This window comes from Hipposideros armiger, unplaced genomic scaffold (assembly GCF_001890085.2).
Source record: "Hipposideros armiger isolate ML-2016 unplaced genomic scaffold, ASM189008v1 scaffold_42, whole genome shotgun sequence".
NCBI classification, from domain to species: Eukaryota; Metazoa; Chordata; class Mammalia; order Chiroptera; family Hipposideridae; genus Hipposideros; species Hipposideros armiger.
The window spans coordinates 1,106,469-1,125,089 of record NW_017731392.1 but is presented as its reverse complement, the minus strand read 5'-3'; the positions used below and the strand labels follow the sequence as shown (position 1 = coordinate 1,125,089).

The following is an 18,621-nucleotide window of genomic DNA, read 5'->3' as shown; positions in this document are numbered from 1 at the left end:
CAGTGAAGCAACGTCCTCCACAACTAGATTGAAGAACAAAACGACAGCAACTTGTCTGTTCCCCTTCCCCCAGTTCCCCAGCACTGTTCCCATCCCCCCAATTCCCCAATAATAAAAAAAAAAATCTCAGCCTCTATGACTTCAAAGCCTGTTCTATTATGTTATAAGAGCTGAGGAGTGCTGCAGAGTGGGTGATGTCTCTCTATAAGGGAGGAGAAGCAAGATAAAAAAGGGGATGGGTTACAAAAAGAGAGGGGAAACCATACTAAAAAACAAGAATATGGGGCCGGCCGAGTGGCTCCTTGGTTAAGAGTTAGCTTGGGAGCGTGAGCTCTGAGCAGCGGGGCCACCAGTTCAGATCCCACATGAGGGCCAGTGACACTGCGCCCTCTAGAGCTAAGATGGTGAACAACAGCCCAACCTGGAACTGGGCTGCCGGGAGTTGCCAGCGATGGCGTAAGCTGTAGTGGGGCTGCAGTGGGCTGCCGTAAGCTACCGTGAGTGGCCGGCAGCCAGCATGAGCGCCAGCAGCTGGCGTGAGCTGCCGTGAGCCAACAGCCAATGGCCAGCGACCGATCTGCCTCACCCAGGAAGAGCACAATGATCACAATACCAACGTGGGCCAGCGAAGCGACATCCTCCACAACTAGACTGGAGAACAAAACGACAGCAACTTGTCTGTTCCCCTTCCCCAATTCCCCAATGCTGTTCCCTCCCCCAATTCCCCAATAAAATCTTTAAACAACGAAACAAAACAAAACAAAACAAAAAACAGGAATAGCATCAGGAAGAGAAAGACTGTTCAGGTAGAAGATGTTAGCGTTAAGGAATAAGATGCTAGTAACTTTATACTTACAGGCATAATTTGACACAAGTCATCAGTGGTAACACTGCAGATGCCTACTGGTGTATTTTGATCACTAGGAACGATGGGAGGGCTCAATAATTTCTTGTAGCAGCACGGGGGGAACCGAATATCCAAGGTAATGCTGTTATACACAGCTAGTCCCATAAGCTATGCATACTAAATGTTAAGCATTAACATAAAATCCATGACAACAAATGAGTTTTGAATTATGCATCAGTCTATTTCTTGCATAGTTCTTTCAGATCTAACGCTGACTTTCTAATGAATCCCACATACTTCCTTTCCTTTCCTATTTCCCCTTTTTACATAATATAATTCCTTGATTACCAAGTCATGTAAAAAGGAGGGGTTCAGTTGATGGTATTTAATGATTTCCTTAAAAAAGTTTATCTAGGATCACAACAGATAGCAATTTCAGACATTTCTATAAATTATTTAACATAAAAACATTTTCTAAGTTTAAACAAAGATGGTGATTTTATAAGTAGCAGCAACTTATTCAGTGGAACTCACTGCAGAACATATCACTGATTTTGATGATCATTTTAACTATTTTAAAATTAAATACAGACTATGTAAAGACAGCTGAACTGAGGCGCGCGCACACACACACACACACACACACACACACACACACACACACGGTTGGTAAGCTAACAAGGCAATTACTCTCCTACAGTAATACCTGAAAGGCCTTTATTGGAGTTTACTCAAAGTGTCTAAGATAAAAATCTACAGATGTTACATATATAAACTTTCCCCTATTGTATTTTATTTCTGTTATATGGCAGAATGTAACATCCATTTGTTGAAAGGGATTTTAGATCAAATTTCATAACATTTCAACTGTCAAATAAAGATTATTATATCAAGTTATTAAGGAAGTCATTAATTTTATAGGCTCAAAAGAAAATCTAAACATATGGGCTGGACAAATTACTGCAAATGATTTTTAAAAATTGGAAGACAGCCATTATTTCAATTTGCTAAGGCAGAATGAAGGTTAATATTTAAGGACTAGAGATGCTATTTTATATGTAATCATTTCAATAAAGACTGATCAGTGAGTGTATTCAAGGGACAGATATTGAAAACAAGTTCTCATATACTTCCATAACTGTGATAATATCAATAATGACAATAACCACAATACTACTGTAGTTACCATTTATGATCATCTACTATCATGACAAGTTCTAAGCACTTTGCATTAAATCAACCTGCTGTGCTTGATACAGGATGAAGATGAGGAATTCTACTGGGGTCCCTGAGGTGTCATGTGTTGAAAACCCTGCACTATACTATAGGGCTCCTACTTTTACCTCCAATGCCCCTTTTCATATAAGCAATTCTACTTTAAAAATTGTTATATTACGGCTCTTCATGCAATCTTCAAAACATTTTATAATTACTATTATGGGTTTCACTGTAACATTTCTTGTAAACTCTAAGGCCTTCCCATATTTAAAAATAAAAGATTAGAAACACAATACTATTAGAACTACTAGAACAAATTTTTGGTCCTGAAATTTAAAAACTGGAAATATGTACAGAACCAACTACGTTTTCTCAATCATCATGCTTGTTCTCAATGTTTAATCTTCTCACCTTCAGCAGTTCTCTCAACCACTTACATATCACAATCCACTGTCATCTCACATTTTCCCTATGTATTATTATCATGTTTTGGGGGCATTAATCTTATTTTCTACAGTTTATTTTTTTGTGAGATAAAAACACATTAATAATGAATGAATTATAATGAGGCTATTATAATTTTAGATTTACAGCAGGTCCTCGAATAATGTTGCTTTGTTTAATGTCATTTCATTATAATGTTGAGATGCCACAGGAACTTAACTCTTGCTTTTATCAATTAGCCTGTGGTAAAACTGATTTTGTTATGTGTCATGTCACTTAATGTCACAGAACCTATCAATAACATTAAGTGAGAACTTACTGTAATTGTTTAACTTGAAATATGCAACATATGCAAATATGCTTTATATGCCCTTTTATGTAATGACCGAATAGAAACTAATGTTTATTGTAAAAGAAAATAATTAGCAAATTCATGATTTTATGAATAACACCATTCTAAAAATGTGATAGCTAAGTAAGGTCTAATCCTTCAATACAAATAATAGCAAGTGAAAATATCATCCAAATATAAGCTGTGAGAACAATGTAAAGATGACAAACATATATAAAACAAAATCCAAATAGCCCATAGTATAGTGATATGCATCAATAACTCAGGCTTTCACAAATTCAACAAATTATTACTGTAAATAATACAATAAAAAAAGTCTAAGACTTGTTAAGCATTCTATATTGTGGAATTTGGCACTCTGGAACTTTAGACATGACAATATATATAAAATTTCATATTAAGTTTACTATCTCAATGTATAGTTTTTTCCCTGCAAACTTTTATTCCATCTAGTCTCTCATTTTCCATATACATTCCTCAGGATTTATTCTAACAAATGCAACAAAGACAGATATTAGAAGCCCTTCATAAGATGGCTCTGAACTCTTTTTCTGATGGTATTTTTCATAACACTGCCTCTGCTTCAATCAAGTGGACCTACATATTGCATTGTAGCAGGTCCAGCACAATGCAGTCTTTTTTCCTAGTCATTCTCCCACTGTATGTCCTACTCTCTACAGCCCTGTGTTAATCATAGAATGGCTCAATTTTTAAGTGTCTATCTTCTATGGGAAGACCTTCCTTAAAACGCCTTAGCTCTTAATGTCGCATGGTCATTTGAGTCTGAGAACGGAGTACCTTGCACTGGCAGTTATCTGCCCACCTAAGTGGTAAACTTCTTAAGGGTGAATATTTTCTTCCTCTTTTATCCTGTGTATCTCCAGTGCTTACTCATTTATGTACTCTTCCCTCCTTTTTTCCAATTGCATTCCTTAGAATTAAAAAAACTAATGTAGAAGGTACTTTGTCTGATCTCCCACCCAATGTAGGAATGCCCTCTCCAGTATACCCGATAGGGATCAGAGGATGGCACAGGGATTTATATAATTTAAAAAACACTACAAAATAATGCCATATGCTTTAAATATTCCCATTTCATTAAAGTTTCAATTTTTATGAATCTTGGGGTTTGGGGGCATATTAAAGACCTAGATTTAATCACCACAATTTCAATTTAGTAAACTGAGTAAAATCAATACTAAGTTAAAGAACAGAAAAATAGTTCATTACGAATGAAAAAGATTTTGATTTTTAAAAAAAATCTCAATTTTCTGATAAATTAGATAATATATGAAATAGTAAACATTTTTATTTTGAGATAAGGTCTTCAGAAAGAAATATAAAAAAATTCTGTTATTCCTTTCAAGTAATTAAATCTGCTGACTTATATAGCTGTGACATTACAAATAATAAAGAGTATTGAAAATCTATTAGTAATTTTGACAAGAATGATTAATCTGAATAAAATGCTTAATGAAACAGTTTTCCAAAACTCAGATAAAATTTTCAAAAATCTCTAGTCCGCTAGCACCTCCTAGTGGAAAGTTTAAAGGATACAATTCCAACCAATCGGAATTCAGAACAGTTATCACATTTAAAGCTGCTAAACCAATGGCATTGTGAATCCTTGTGATATGTAAACATGCCTGGGAAAAAAGAAACATAATTTCATTAATATGATTTAAAAATCAGAGTAAAAATATACATGATATTTCATCTGTTAGAAGCAAAACAGTTCAGTAATAGTTCTGTTACAAACCATCTTTCATATTAAAATATATCAAATATATGTACAGAGAGTACACAAGAGCATTGGTATCCTGAACCAAGGGTGGAAACATGGGGTAAAAAGATAGAAACTAAATTAATCAGTTGATTTTCTTCTATAAAATCTATAGTTTTATAATTTATAAATTATGATCAAAATTAATTTTGAGAATTATTTGGAGATTTCAATTTATCCACATCATCTTTATTTCCCAATACCAGTAAGATGACATGTATACATATATACGAAATAAAGAAAAATGAATAATAAGAAAAACACTAACACTTTGAAGAAAAAAACTTAATAGATACTAAGGGTTATATAGGTGTTTTCTCTAAATAAAATAAAACCAAATTTAAATTTTAGAGGTTTATTTTTGTCTTAAAAATCAATGAGTTCTTATTTATTAAAATGGCTCATTATTTAATGAAAGAGTTGAAGCCTCTTATTATTAATTTTATCAAATATTTGTGTAGATCAACCTATAGTTTTATTTTTTAATTTCAAATGTTCTTTATTTCAATGACAATTTTTCATGCATTTGGCTTATTCAGAAAAGATGCGGAAGCTCCCTTGTAAATGTATACTTTCAAGTATTTATACATTTTGTGTAGGATTCCCAATAAGATAATGAACATTTCGATCAATTTGGTTAAATAATTTTTAAAATGTAAGTAACAGACCTTAAAAAATTACTCAAGATTTATAGTTGACAAAAAATCTGTAAAACCATAGGGTAGGTTAAAAATAAGAGTAACTATTTGAATCTAACAATTACGAAGAAATACTGTTCATAAAAATTTATACTCACCATAATCTGGATGAAAAATTTGGCGAATCAGAAGAAGGAACCATTCTTTAGTCAAGCCACCCATATCCAAACCAGCTTCCCCCACAAATGTAACTTTCAACTTCTTTTTCAAATCTGCTCTTTTCCGAGTTAACTATTTGAAGAAATTATATAGTAGAAGAATGAAGGGCAGTAAAAAGGAAATTAACTTTTTTAATTTGGGAAATGTGTTAGGCTGGCTGTATCTTATTTACAATGTCACAAAACATTCATCCATCCATCCATCCATCCATCCATCCATCCATCCATCCAATAAATCAACCAGTCACTGTGTGAACTAAGTATTATGTTTATTGTAGAGTTCAGGGGTCAGCAAACTTTTGAGACGGAAGAGCCAATCCTGTCCTTCACAATTTAAAAATTATTTGAGAGCCATAAAACAAATGAAATCACCATTATGTGAATAATATCCTTTAAAAATTTTATAAATGAAACTATGATAGTTTTATTTTCATTTTCAATCTTATTTCAGAGCCACATGTATGTACCCAAAGAGCCACATGTGGCTCGTGAGCCACAGTTTGCCGACCCCTGATATAGATCAAGAAATAGAATTAAGAGAGGTCAGGTACCTTGCCCAAGGTTACTGCCTCCTGGTGTTATATTGTCTTCAAGGTTTTAATTTAGCAGATTATAATATAAAATAATTAATTTCCTTTTCTTTAACTTGTCTTCAACACTAAACTTTAAAAAAATCACGTAACTAAATGAGCCATTATCTTATAATAGCCACACAAAGATCTGGCTGAAGAACTGTACATACATGAGGCTCAGTAATACAAGTACATACAATCCAACTATGTCTGACCCAAAATAGATCCAATATATCCTGTAGATCAGATATCTAATTTTATAAATGAGTAATCTGAGGCTTAGCAAAGTTAAAATGACTTGTTGCATATCCAATCATTAACAAAGATGGGTCTAGAACCTAGGTTACATATTCATAAACATCAATTATTCATTTAAGTTCTTACATACAAATATTTTTCTGGAGAATTAACAACAAACCATTAATAAACATATAAAAATGAATATAAGGTTTAACTGTGAATACAGAACTGATTTTAACTATGTAATCTATTAATATTATTGGAAAAAATGATCTATACCTCATCAAGAGAATCGCTAACCAGATGTGTCCTCCTTACTTTCATATTTAGAAATAACATATTCATATCAGGTCTCTGTCTTCGAGATACTTTATCCACCAGACTTTGCTAATTAAAAAAGAAAGTAAACATTTTCACATTTATTTAAACTATAATTTCTTTTAAAATATTTAAACACTTCAGTAAAAATCACATTTTTTCTATGCCATCTCATATACACAATTTCATAAACTCAATTACACAAGTTTTGATTTATGAAAATGCCTTATTATTATTTCACTTTGGAACAGTGGTAATCAAAGGGGGTCCAAAATGGAGAACCAAAACTAATTCATTTTCTATAGTAAAGAGTGTTGCATTACAGTTTCCATATGTCTCATCTCTTAAATAGCAAGGTTTTCTGTTTAATAAATACAAACATAAAGTGGGAACTTTTGAAACAAGGTATATATTTCTGATAATAAACTTGGCTTAAGCTTTTTAAGATATGGAGTTTACTCTAAAAGCACAATTAGTCTACTTTTAGAAAGTATAATAGTTTGTCAATATTTATCAGAAACATTAACAATGCTCATATCCTTTGTCCTAATAATTCCACTTCTAGGAATTCTACATGCAGAAAATACTTTACACTTGATCTTAGCCAAAAGGCTGAGAAGCGATAGCAGAAAATATTTTATACAGTGAGACGTTCATCACAGCATTACCTATAAAAGCAAAACTTTAGAAATATCCTAAATCTGTATCTATCTAGTGGGATATAATATAATTAAAAATGACAGTCATAAAAATATGTAAATAACATGGAAAATGTTTAAGAAGGGTACAAGTGAAACAAGGTACAACTGAAGCAAGGAACAAAATAGTGCATATAATACTGAACTCTGTTGCCTTTTAAAGATAATATAGACAAAAAATTTCAAAAGAGCACTTACCAACATGTTAACAATAATTATGTTCAGGTGATGAAAATATGGGTGATTTAAAAAATCTATTTGTCATGTTTTTTTTAAATATAAGCAATGAGTATGTAAAAACAACACATTAAAAATATAATGAATATATAAATATCCTTTATCATATAAAGTCTACATGCTTACATATTTAATTCATCTAAATTTTTTCTGACTACTTCATCTTCTTTGGTAGCAAAGAAAATTACTTATTGTATGGATTAAAGACTAACATTTCAGATATTTTAAATACATGCAGCAATTTGCTTTAGTAGATAAAACTTTAATATCCCAAATCTATCTAATAAGGTGACTTTCATGATTTTGTAGATTTCTACAATAAAACACTAATTCAGAGCCCTTCTTCACGTCTCCAATGTCCAATTCCAAAGGCTTTCAATAGTTTTCTTCTCAGGGTCCTATCTTTCATGCTCAAAAAATTCCATATTTCTGGGATAGCATTCTGTCATGGACCTGTTTTCCCACCCTTTCCTATCTTGTTCCAAGTCTAGCTCCTGGGAAGCCGTCACACTGGAAATATCCAACACACAAATTTATACTAGGATGCTAATGGAAGACAAGGCTTAGTGGCTACTATCAGGAATTCATATTTAATAGAAAGTGCTTCCAATGAAAGAACTAACCCAACATGGTTGAATTTTAGACATAATCTGATGAGGAAGTTATTTTTAGGTTGGGTAATCTCTTTTGCAACTTTAGATTATGCTGTAAAAGCTTTTGCTTACATTAACTATCAGTAAGGCCGTTCTGTCAAAATAGTCACCAGTCATTAATTCCAAGTTGTGTATGGCAGTTTACAGGTTAGAATGTTGGGAAACACGCATAAGAACTGATAATGCCTGGACTCTTCAATCTCTACTTATTTATGTCCATGCTCTCTGGAAGAATTAGCCTGTGACACAGCCTACAGCTTCCTCTCTCCTTCTTTTAATTAGAATAAAAGTTCCATAAAAGATGATATTTGATATCTTAATGTGTGAGTGACACAGCAGAAAACTGCTCAGAGAAGCTTAGACAAATCTAGCTCTTTAGACTTTTTTCTTACAAATATTAAAAATCATAGACCAAGGTAAAAAAAATTACTAAAAAGACACATTAAATGCAATAAAAATTAATAAATAAAAAATGAAAAAAAAAACGGGCCGGCCGAATGGCTCAGTTGGTTCAGAGTTGGCTTAAGAGCATGAGCTCTGAGCAACAGGGCAGCCGGTTTGATTCCCACATGGGCCAGTGACGCTGCACCCGAGCTGAGCAGTCGCTGAGCTGCCAACAGGTTGGCTCACCTGGTTTAACAACAAGATTGCCTGTTCGATGGTGGGCTACGCCCACCCACAGCTAAGACTGAACTCGGCACCTTGAGCTGAGCTGCTGCCCAGATGACTCAGTGGATAGAACGTGCGCTCTTAACAACAAGGCTGCTGGTTCCACTCCCTCATGGGATGGTAGCTATGCCCACCCGCAACTAAGATTGAACACAGCACCTTGAGCTTAGAGGCCACAAGCTGCTGATGGGAAGCCACATGGCGACTGGCGCCCTCCACAACAATTGAAGAACAACAACTTGGCTGGTCCCCACCCCCAACTCCCCAATAGAAATCTTTTTAAAAAAATGTCAAAATGAGTAGCTATATAGACTAATCTTTGAGCCACTATTTACTTAATATTAAGTAATAATTCTGGTGCTAAATATACCTGTTTAAATGTCCTTTTCAGGGGGCTAGTGTGGCTATGGAACTCCCTTGGTATTCACCTTCTGGAAACTGAATTACTGAAGAACAATTCTTATTTTTATACTACTTTGAAGTATTATAATTTATGCATTAGGACCCTTTTTATATTATTGGACAAGATGTGAAAGTTATTTCTTTTTACTCTTTGGGTCTTTTTATTTTAAGAAGACTACAGCCAACCTTCCCTTTAATTTTTAAAGTTGTGAGTAATCATGTTACAAAATCAGATACTCAAAATATATGAGCATTTCAATGTATAGTCTACAGATCTAATTTTCAAAAAGCTCAAAAATCTGATACCTGTTAGATAAAGTACATAATATTATTGTGCTGTGTGGAAACACAGGTGGTAGGGAGTGGTGAGGACAGGCCCAGAGATAAACTTCTTCCTGCTTCATAATTTGCCTAAAGCCAGCGTGACTGCTACCCCAGGTTCTATGGGCCTCCATGCATTTGGGTTTCCTAAGAATCAGTTAAACATCTGTCACCTTCTTTGGACACATTTCTCAGTTTTCCAAGATTATGCTTTTTGTTACACCTTCTAATTATCTGTTTCTGTTGTATTTTCATAAAACCTAGAAAACATTTCAGTGGTTTGAGTGGTTTGCTCCTAAGAACACTCCTTGCCCTCACTGTAGTTTTCACCAATGCTCTGCTAGTTACCCTGGAGCTGGAATATGGCATCTACAAAATGGTGTCCAGTTAAGTTCCCAGTATTTTGCATCCATGAGAGGCATTTAATGTTCCTGCTATATTTATAGCATAATGAGAAGCTGATGAGGGGTATCTTTTTTCCATATCGTAAACAGGTTTAAGCACTTTTGGGGGGAATACAATATGAACTTTACTGTTAACATTTCCTGATTATGCTAGAACAATTCACAAGACATTTATTATTAAATTATTTACTATATTGATTATAGTCAGCATAAACATGCTTACATAGCTGGCTTACCCTTGCGATGCTTATCATCTGTTGTTCTGAGTCTCTCTGAATAATGATTTTTTTTGCAGCTATAGAAATAACGAATGGGTACTGACAGAAGGAAAACCTGCTCAACAAGTGAAAACAGAAAAAGCAAAATGGTGTATTTTTAGCAAAGTTATACTAAGGGACTCTAAGTTACCCCCTTCCAAAAATATAAAATGTTACTTTCATATTGTGTTTTACCATTTACAAAATGACCTTACGTGCGTCATTTCTTTTAATCCTGACAGCCCTGTGAAGTACGTATCATTACCAGATGTGCAGTGCCTTTATGTTCAGAACAGCTTATGTTCTGAGATGTGTGTGCAAATCACTTGTATTGTTTATACAAATAATTTCAGTTTATATATAGTCACCTGTGAAAAATATGGCCAACACCAGAACCAGGAGGCAGAAGTGTTGATGAAGGAGGACTAGGGCAGAAAGTTCAAGTACAGAAATTAATATAAGAATCCATGATTATGTGGATATTTCTGATGTGCAAGCCTCAGGAATGAAGAAATCTGGCAATAACTATAGCAGTAAAAAGCAAAGTAAGAAATTTAAGACTAATAAAATAAAAGTTATGGAGAAAAAGTATGTTGCTGTTAGTACTGTACTCAAGGGTGTAGCAATATAAAATAGGTATTTGTAAAGACATAAGATTATGATCAAAGGTTATGAAAATAACTTCTTTTCTGGGTCAGAGTTCATTCCATGTTATGTAAAAAAGCCACAAACTATACAGAGAGACATGCATTTAGAGAAAACTACTCTCTAAATGGCAGCAATGACTTCAGGAGTTAGACTCCCACTAGAAGTGGTTCCAACAAGCCCATCAGTTATAGTTAAAATCCATCTGAGTGTAGTCAAGCAGGGCTTCTGTGACCACTAGGTGCCATGAAAGCACTATGAGGAAAAAGGAGGTAGCCCTAGTGTGAACTGAAAACGAAATAGCTCTCCCTTTAGATCAAAATTGTTTAAAAAACAAAACAAAACAGTAACAGTTGTTCAGTATTAATGTGTAATAATTTTGAATCACTAAGTTCTAACTAAAAATTCAGAAATGAAAAGACGTATAGTGAACTTAGTGGAATATATATTGGTCTTATTATATACTTTAAAACAGTGCATTTCAACCTGTTCCTAGTCATGGCACATAGAAAAATGACACTATGTGTATGACAGACACACTGACATAAACAGATGAGACTGCTCATGATCAGAGGTGACTTGCCCTAGGGCTCCAGGTCACCCTCTAGGTCCAGGCTGGCTTCTCAAAGGTGAAGGGATCATAGGATCAAAACTTGTAACTCATTCTTGGTACACCAATGCTATGGCACAGTGGTTAGGGGAGCTCTGTATTAAAAGATGTCACTGAAATATGCACAATAACTCCTGGAGTTGTTTTGAAGTTTTGTCTACATTACAATTATATTAAAATGGGACCAAAAAAGTGTCTTTGTAAAATAAACTTTCCCGAGAAAATATCCATCAGACTGACCAAGCTCCCCAGAAATGGAATTCCTATTCAACTGTGAGTGTTCAGATATGGACTGCAATATGTCCAGAAGACGATTCTGTTTTAGGCCAATTGTGATGGAAAGGGTCCCAGAAGCTTAAACCAATTTATGAACTAATCTGGGATTTTGAGGTTACTTATATCTCTTAGTCTCCTTAAGAATAAAGGCACTCTCCAGGATATCTCATAGTCTGGGACTAAATTATGTTTGGGATAGCCTTGCTGGTTTAATCCAAACTGTAAGTGTGGCAATAAGGTGCAGTATATTAAAGAATTTGGTCAGGTGTTTAGAAAATCTATTATACTATTGTAATAAGTCATTTGTGATAAAGCCCTTTCTCTGTAACATCCCTTCTTTTTAATATTTAACGTAAAGGTCAACCACTTTTTCTACAGAATAAGGGAGAAAAGGAGTGAATGTATGTGTGTATGTGCACATGTGTATGATCACTGTGTTAGATCAGGCACTGGCAAACTATGGCCCATGGGACAAACATGGCCTACCATCTGTGTTTTAAATAGTTTTTTGGAACACAGACACACTGATTCATTTACATATTGCCTAAGGCTGTTTTTATGCTACAATAGACCAAAAAGCCAAAAATATTTACCATCTAGTACTTTACAGAAAAAGCGTGTTGACCCTGTACTGGACAATAGCATATAAAGTAAGAAGCTACTAAGAAACTGCATATTAAAACCTTTCTGTTCTTAAAAAGATGCTATTAATCAGACCCAACCAAATTAACATGTATATAAATTCAAAATGTAACAGAAAAAGCTTTAAGAAATATAATGGTATTTCAAGCCTGAATATCTAAATTATATTTATAAGTTTATATGCAAAGGTATGTGTATATTTAAATTTATTTATACAACATAAAATCCAGTCATTATTTTGAATAGCATTTCATTTAGGGGAGTAATCAAATGAGCTCCTGATCCTACCTGTGAGAGTTTCCAAAGCTCTGCCAGGTGTGATATTCTTCCATGAGATCAATATGATCCAATGTAGAATTATAGAAATCAGTGTAAGGAATAAGGGGAGGGTGAACCAAACCGTTTGCAGTATCTGTAAAGACAAATTCTAACATAATGATCTTTTTTAACATGTGCATGATTCACTCTAATAATAGTAAGAACGTGTGAGTGTCTACCAGGTAGCCTTTATCTAGAAATTTCTATTTTAAGTAATGTAGCTCCAAATGGAAAAGGTAGTTTTACAATTGTGGTCAAAATGCATTAAAAAAACTCCTTGTTTTTTCAAAAATATTTATGGTAGGGATTATAGCAGTATAGTAAAGGGACTGTGCAGATGGCCATCTACTCATACTATCCCCCCATCAGTGTATTCTTTCTTCGAGGTCCCTCAGGAATTAATGGAATTTTTGTTTTCTTAGGAATCACTACTTAGCAGCTCGTATGCAGTTGATAGCCATAACACAGAATAACGCCCAAGGAAATACATAAAGGTTTTTCATGCTTATTAATTAACTGTGAACTCCATTATCAAAACAGAAAATAAAATACAACTCTTCACTTCAAAGGAATGATTTAAAATGTAAGAATGCCTCTATAGTACTTTGAGATCCTTATGGAAATGTCTCTAATATTTAACGAAAGAAAAGATGACAGAATAATAAAACGTACTAAGTAAAGCCAACACTTTAGATGCTGATGGGATCCACCAGGAACACTTTGTTATAGGTGGAAATTCTTCAGGCTTTGCAGGAAACAGGCGTAAAGAAATAAATTGCAGCAATCTCTCTACCAATTGTTTGAACCTCTTCTGGGATAATCTGGTGAAGATTTTGAAAATAATTCCAATCAAAATTCAAATTTTCCATTTTGGCAATATATTTGTTAGATATCAAAGTGCATTCTGTATGCATAAACTTTAGAATATTCCCCAAAATTCTATTTCTTAAATTGCCAAACATTTGAAAAGATAAAAAATCTTACCTGGAATATTGTTTCTTAATTAAATAATAAACATTAACATTACTATAAAGTTAATATTAACCATTTCTTTTAAGGCTTTCAACATTCAGTCAATCATATTATTTACAGATTCTTTGTTTGCAAATTTGCCTACTTGCCAAAATTAAACTATAACCTCCAAATCAGTAACTGCGATGTTTTCATGGTCCTTTGTGGACATGCAGAGTGGCAAAAAATCTGAGTTGCCCGATGTGCATATACCCAGCTGATGTCGAAAAAGGCAACGTTCTGCCATCTTGTTTTAGCTCTCATACTGGAAGCAAGCGATTTTCACAACGTCTATTTAGTGTCACGTTTTTCACATTTTTGTGCTTTTTGTTAGTGATTCTACTGTTTTAAAATGGTCCCCAAATGTGCTGAAGTTCTATCCAGTCTTAGAAGGATGTCATATGCCTTATGGAGAATATACTTATGTTAGATAAAATTTGTTCAGACATGAGTTATAGTGCTGTTGGCTATAAGTTCAATGCTAATTAAATAACAGTTTATATTAAATGTCTTTAAATAGAAATATAGATAAAGCAAGGTTATGTATTGACTGAATGATGAATTGTGACCTAAAGCTCACAGGAGCCTGACCCTGTATTTACTGTAAGAGCAATAGTTTAGTATTCACCAATTCAGTGTTCACAGTAATTTTACAGAATCATAACTACTGTGAATAATGATTATCAACTGTATTTAAAATTAATTTTGAAAATATCTTGCCTCTTTGACTTTTATCAATCATGGAGAAAAGTAATTGTTAATGTGGGTATAGTTCTATTAAAAAAGCATGGTACTTTTATAAATTGATATTGATGGCTAACCTGTTTTACAATGACTTCTTAGGGAAAAAGAAAAGGTACCATGTAAATAATGGTGAAATTTATTGATATACAAATAGGAAATAAAAGATACAAATTAAAATAGTAATGTCTGAGCAAATCCAGTAACCATCTTTGAAATATATGAAAAACCAATAATAGGAATGTGCTGCATAAAAAGCAAAAGCAGTGGACAGAAATCTCAACAATAGCTTATACAAGCAAAACCGTTCCTTACATTAAAGACAGACTTTTAATTATCCTCCATATAGTACTCAAGTATATGCTTATAACTGCCTTTTGAAGCACTGTGAAGTATAAGTATCATTTCTAAACTTAAAACTCTAAGTTTACAAAAGTTCTTAATATCACAGAATTATTTACTTTTTAAACCAGTGAACTAGGAAATGATGGTCAGCTTCCACTAAGGTAGCTATCTGTCGTAGCAAGTGAGCATAGATGACATACGTAGATGTGTTATTAAATTGAGGATTCTGAAAAAGATATTAAAGATGATTGTGTTAAAATTTTGTTAACATGTAAAAGGAAAGACACTAAGCTTAATGAGCTAAGCGGTAAATTCAGGAAACTAAATTTGAGGTTATGAAATACTAGGTGAAATCCTTTAAAATAATCTATTTGTTTACTTATTTAATTAACAGAGACTTGGATTTTCACTGTGGTACAGTGGAAAGAGCATGGGCTTTGGAATTAAGACAGATCTGGGTCTGAGTAAACAGAACCTATCGCTGACTAATATACAGTACTGACTTAAAAACTTAACCTTCATATTGTCATTTTCTAGCTTCTACTACCTCTACATATATATTTCCTCTTTCTATTCTGGTTTTGTCTTTTTCCTCCTCCCTCTCTATTCTCTGCTCCCTACCTTTTGTCTATTTTACCCTTTTTTCCCCCACTTTCCTTTTTTCTTCTCTCCCCTTTCCTCTCTCTACCCTGGAAATTTCTTTTATTGGACACAGTATGAGCTAAACACTATATCTTATTTAGTATAATTTTTTCTTACCTTTAAATGAGATAATATACTTGAACACCTTTTGTAAATTGTAAAAAGTGACACAAATATAGTATCCTAGCTATGGTAATAACATAATTCTTTCTAAAAAAAATAATGAAAACTAAAACTTGCTTTTCATTTGTCTGGACCTTAACTTATTTTTTCTACCCATGAATTGGTATCTTTTGAGAAGTTCATTATCCTTGCTTTAGCAAATATAAACAACCACTCTGACTTTTCATTAGAGTTCTAACTCAAGCATTTATTGGAAATACACAGAGAAGTTGGAAACCTACTACTTGAGAAATAAAAGGAAGTTTTAGAGCCCATTAATACTAGTCATGAGAAAGAAGGATGATAGGAGGAGGAAGAAGTTCATCCATTTTGTTTGTTCCTGAATACCACAGCCAGAAGGCAAGAAGTAATTAAAATTTTAATCCTGAAGATAATTTAGCTTTCCATTGTTTATTTGTTATAGTTTTAATTCCCCGGTTACAAGTAACTATAATCTAAAAAGTATCAATAATGTTGCTCAAAATAATATTTGATATAATTTCACTTACACATGCATAGATTGAGATCTGAATTAGCTTCAGTTAAATTTTTGCTTTCTTACCTGTAAAAGTATAAAATATGCCCTAAGATCATCTTTTGTTCGTGGACTGAAAAAGAAGCATAATTGATTAGTGATGTTTAATTTTACAGTATCTAATAAAAATGATCAATAAATGTTTCTGTGAGAATTGAGTTGATAAAAACCAGAAACTAGGTTTAAGTTAATATGTATTATTATTGAGACAGCATATCTATAATATGTTGAGAATACAGGTTCCTCTGTGCCTACTCTAGACTGGTTCATAAGATACCTAAAAACTGAATTAACTAGGCTATAATATTTTATGAGGTAAATATTGTAACTAACTCTGGAAACAGTACAGAGTCTGAAAAATAATGAACAACTTTAGTAAAGGACGACTGATATCTCAAAAATATTTACGCATTGAAAAAAGAAAATGTTTCCTGTAATACTGGTTTGGTAATGATGAAATCCTTTAGCTTTTTCTTGCCTGGGAAGCTCTTTATCTTGCCTTCAATTTAAAATGATAGCCTTGCTGGGTAGAGTAGTTTTGGTTGTAGGCCCTTGTTTTTCATCAACTATAATTAAATATATGGTCATGGATGTAAAGTACAGCATAGGGGATATATAGTCAATGGTACTGTAATAGCTATGTACGATGTCAGCGGGGTAGTAGACTTGGGGGTGGTTATTACTTTGTGAGGGGTGTAAATGTCTAATCATTATGTTGTTTTGTACACCTGAAATTAGTAAAAAAAATAATTTAAAAAATATTAAAAAAAGGAAATGCTTGTGTTTATAGGTCTATTCTGAAAATCAAATCACACTGTAAATACATCTAGTATATTTCTAATTAAAAGAATCATATTTTGAATAATTCTGAAAAGTAACTAATTTTTTATTTTTTCCATGTTAATCTGGATTTTCACATTATCAAATTTGATCAAGGTTTTGTTATTTGCAAAGTTGATGAGTGTTTGTTTCTTACCCTCTCAAGATCTGTTGAATACACTCACAAATACCCAGAAGTACTTCTTGAATTAAAAATGGTTCACCTATATAACCAGATGTAATTCATGATCCTTGATAGAATTCTGGATTGAAAAACCAAACCCAGATATTAAAGAACACTTTTGAGACAAATGGGGAAATTTAAATGTGGACTGCATTTTAGGGAGTATTATTAAATGAATATTAAATTTGTTTGGTGTGATATGGTATTATGGTTATACAGAAAAATGTTATTAGGAAATACATGCTGAAGTAATTAGGTGTGAAGTGTCATGAAAGCTTCCATTTACTTAAAAAAAATTACACACACAGAGGACGAGAATGCAAAAGCAAATGTGGTAAAAAGTTAACAATTGGTGAATGCAGGTGATGGGTGAATGAGTTTTAATTTTTAAGTTTTTTGCAGTTCGAAATTTTTCAAAATTAAATGTTGGGGAAAAAATGGTTCACCTTCAAGTATCTCCTTTAAGGAAATAAAATGACTAATTATTTACTTTTCTGAAATAGTTACAAGATAAATATGAAAACATAAATCATTGCCCAAAATGTAAATCCATATAATCTGAAATAAAAAAAATATATATGTAATAAAATTTGAAATAAATATGTATACACATGTATACATAAAAATTTTTACTTAGTAAAATTTCTTTGTGGAAGAATGATCTCAACTGAATAATGATTTATTTAGATTTAAATCAAATCTAAGTTATTTCTATCTATTATCTACATAATTGTCAGACTATTTTCTTAATGGGACTACTGTTTTGTTTTAGAAATTATATTTGAAAATATTTTAAAACGCTCAAGGCAATTCATAACTATTAAAATTCCTAGTGATAGGAGAATCCTACTTTTTCCCATTTTATAGCTGTGCCATTACAATTCCCAATTTTCTGTCCTATGCCCTAGTATTTCAGTACAGTACACAGTTCTGGGTATAGAAATTATGGTTAAGATCACAGGTTCTTCCGCCATACTGCCTGGGTTCTAATCCTGACTCAGGTATTTACTGGGTCAACTTGGGCAATTTACTTAAATTCTCTGTAAATTAGCTTTCTTAAACACAAAATGAAAATAATCATATTACCTATTTTTATAGGATTGTAGTTATAGATTCAATGACAAATACATGTAAAATTGACAGAAAGGTGCCTAGCCCATAACATATATTCAATAAACCAAGTCTTGTTGTTGTTATAATAAAGTCAAAGTAAAACAAGAGTTTTGGGTAAAGACCACATGCTCCTTTAATAAGTCACATCAAATTATCATTTTAATCTGTCTTGGGTACACGTTTAAAAAGCAGAGGTTAGAAAGCTTTGAGGGGGGCCGGCCGAGTGGCGCAATGGTTAAGAACTCGCTTGGGATGCCAGAGGGCCCCGGTTCGGATCCCACATATGAGGGCCAGTGACACTGCCCTC

At 33.1% G+C, this 18,621-nt stretch overlaps 1 protein-coding gene across 6 annotated transcripts in view; it reads right to left on the bottom strand.

The window, feature by feature from the left end:
• Positions 1-18,621, bottom strand: part of HECTD2 (HECT domain E3 ubiquitin protein ligase 2) — a 70,746-nt gene that overhangs the window by 12,080 nt on the left and 40,045 nt on the right. For 2 of the 6 annotated variants that reach the window (XM_019639115.1, XM_019639117.1), the window contains exons 7-15: positions 16,226-16,271; positions 14,976-15,085; positions 13,435-13,583; positions 12,733-12,856; positions 10,251-10,347; positions 6,592-6,699; positions 5,441-5,573; positions 4,419-4,507; positions 857-1,015 (exon numbers count right to left, since the gene is read on the bottom strand). In XM_019639115.1, the coding sequence (XP_019494660.1) occupies positions 857-1,015; positions 4,419-4,507; positions 5,441-5,573; positions 6,592-6,699; positions 10,251-10,347; positions 12,733-12,856; positions 13,435-13,583; positions 14,976-15,085; positions 16,226-16,271 (1,015 nt within the window). Of the gene's footprint in view, positions 1-856; positions 1,025-4,418; positions 4,508-5,440; positions 5,574-6,591; positions 6,700-10,250; positions 10,348-12,732; positions 12,857-13,434; positions 13,584-14,975; positions 15,086-16,225; positions 16,272-18,621 lie in introns of those variants that run through there. The other 4 variants (XM_019639118.1, XM_019639116.1, XR_002123590.1 and 1 more) reach the window with 4 other exon arrangements.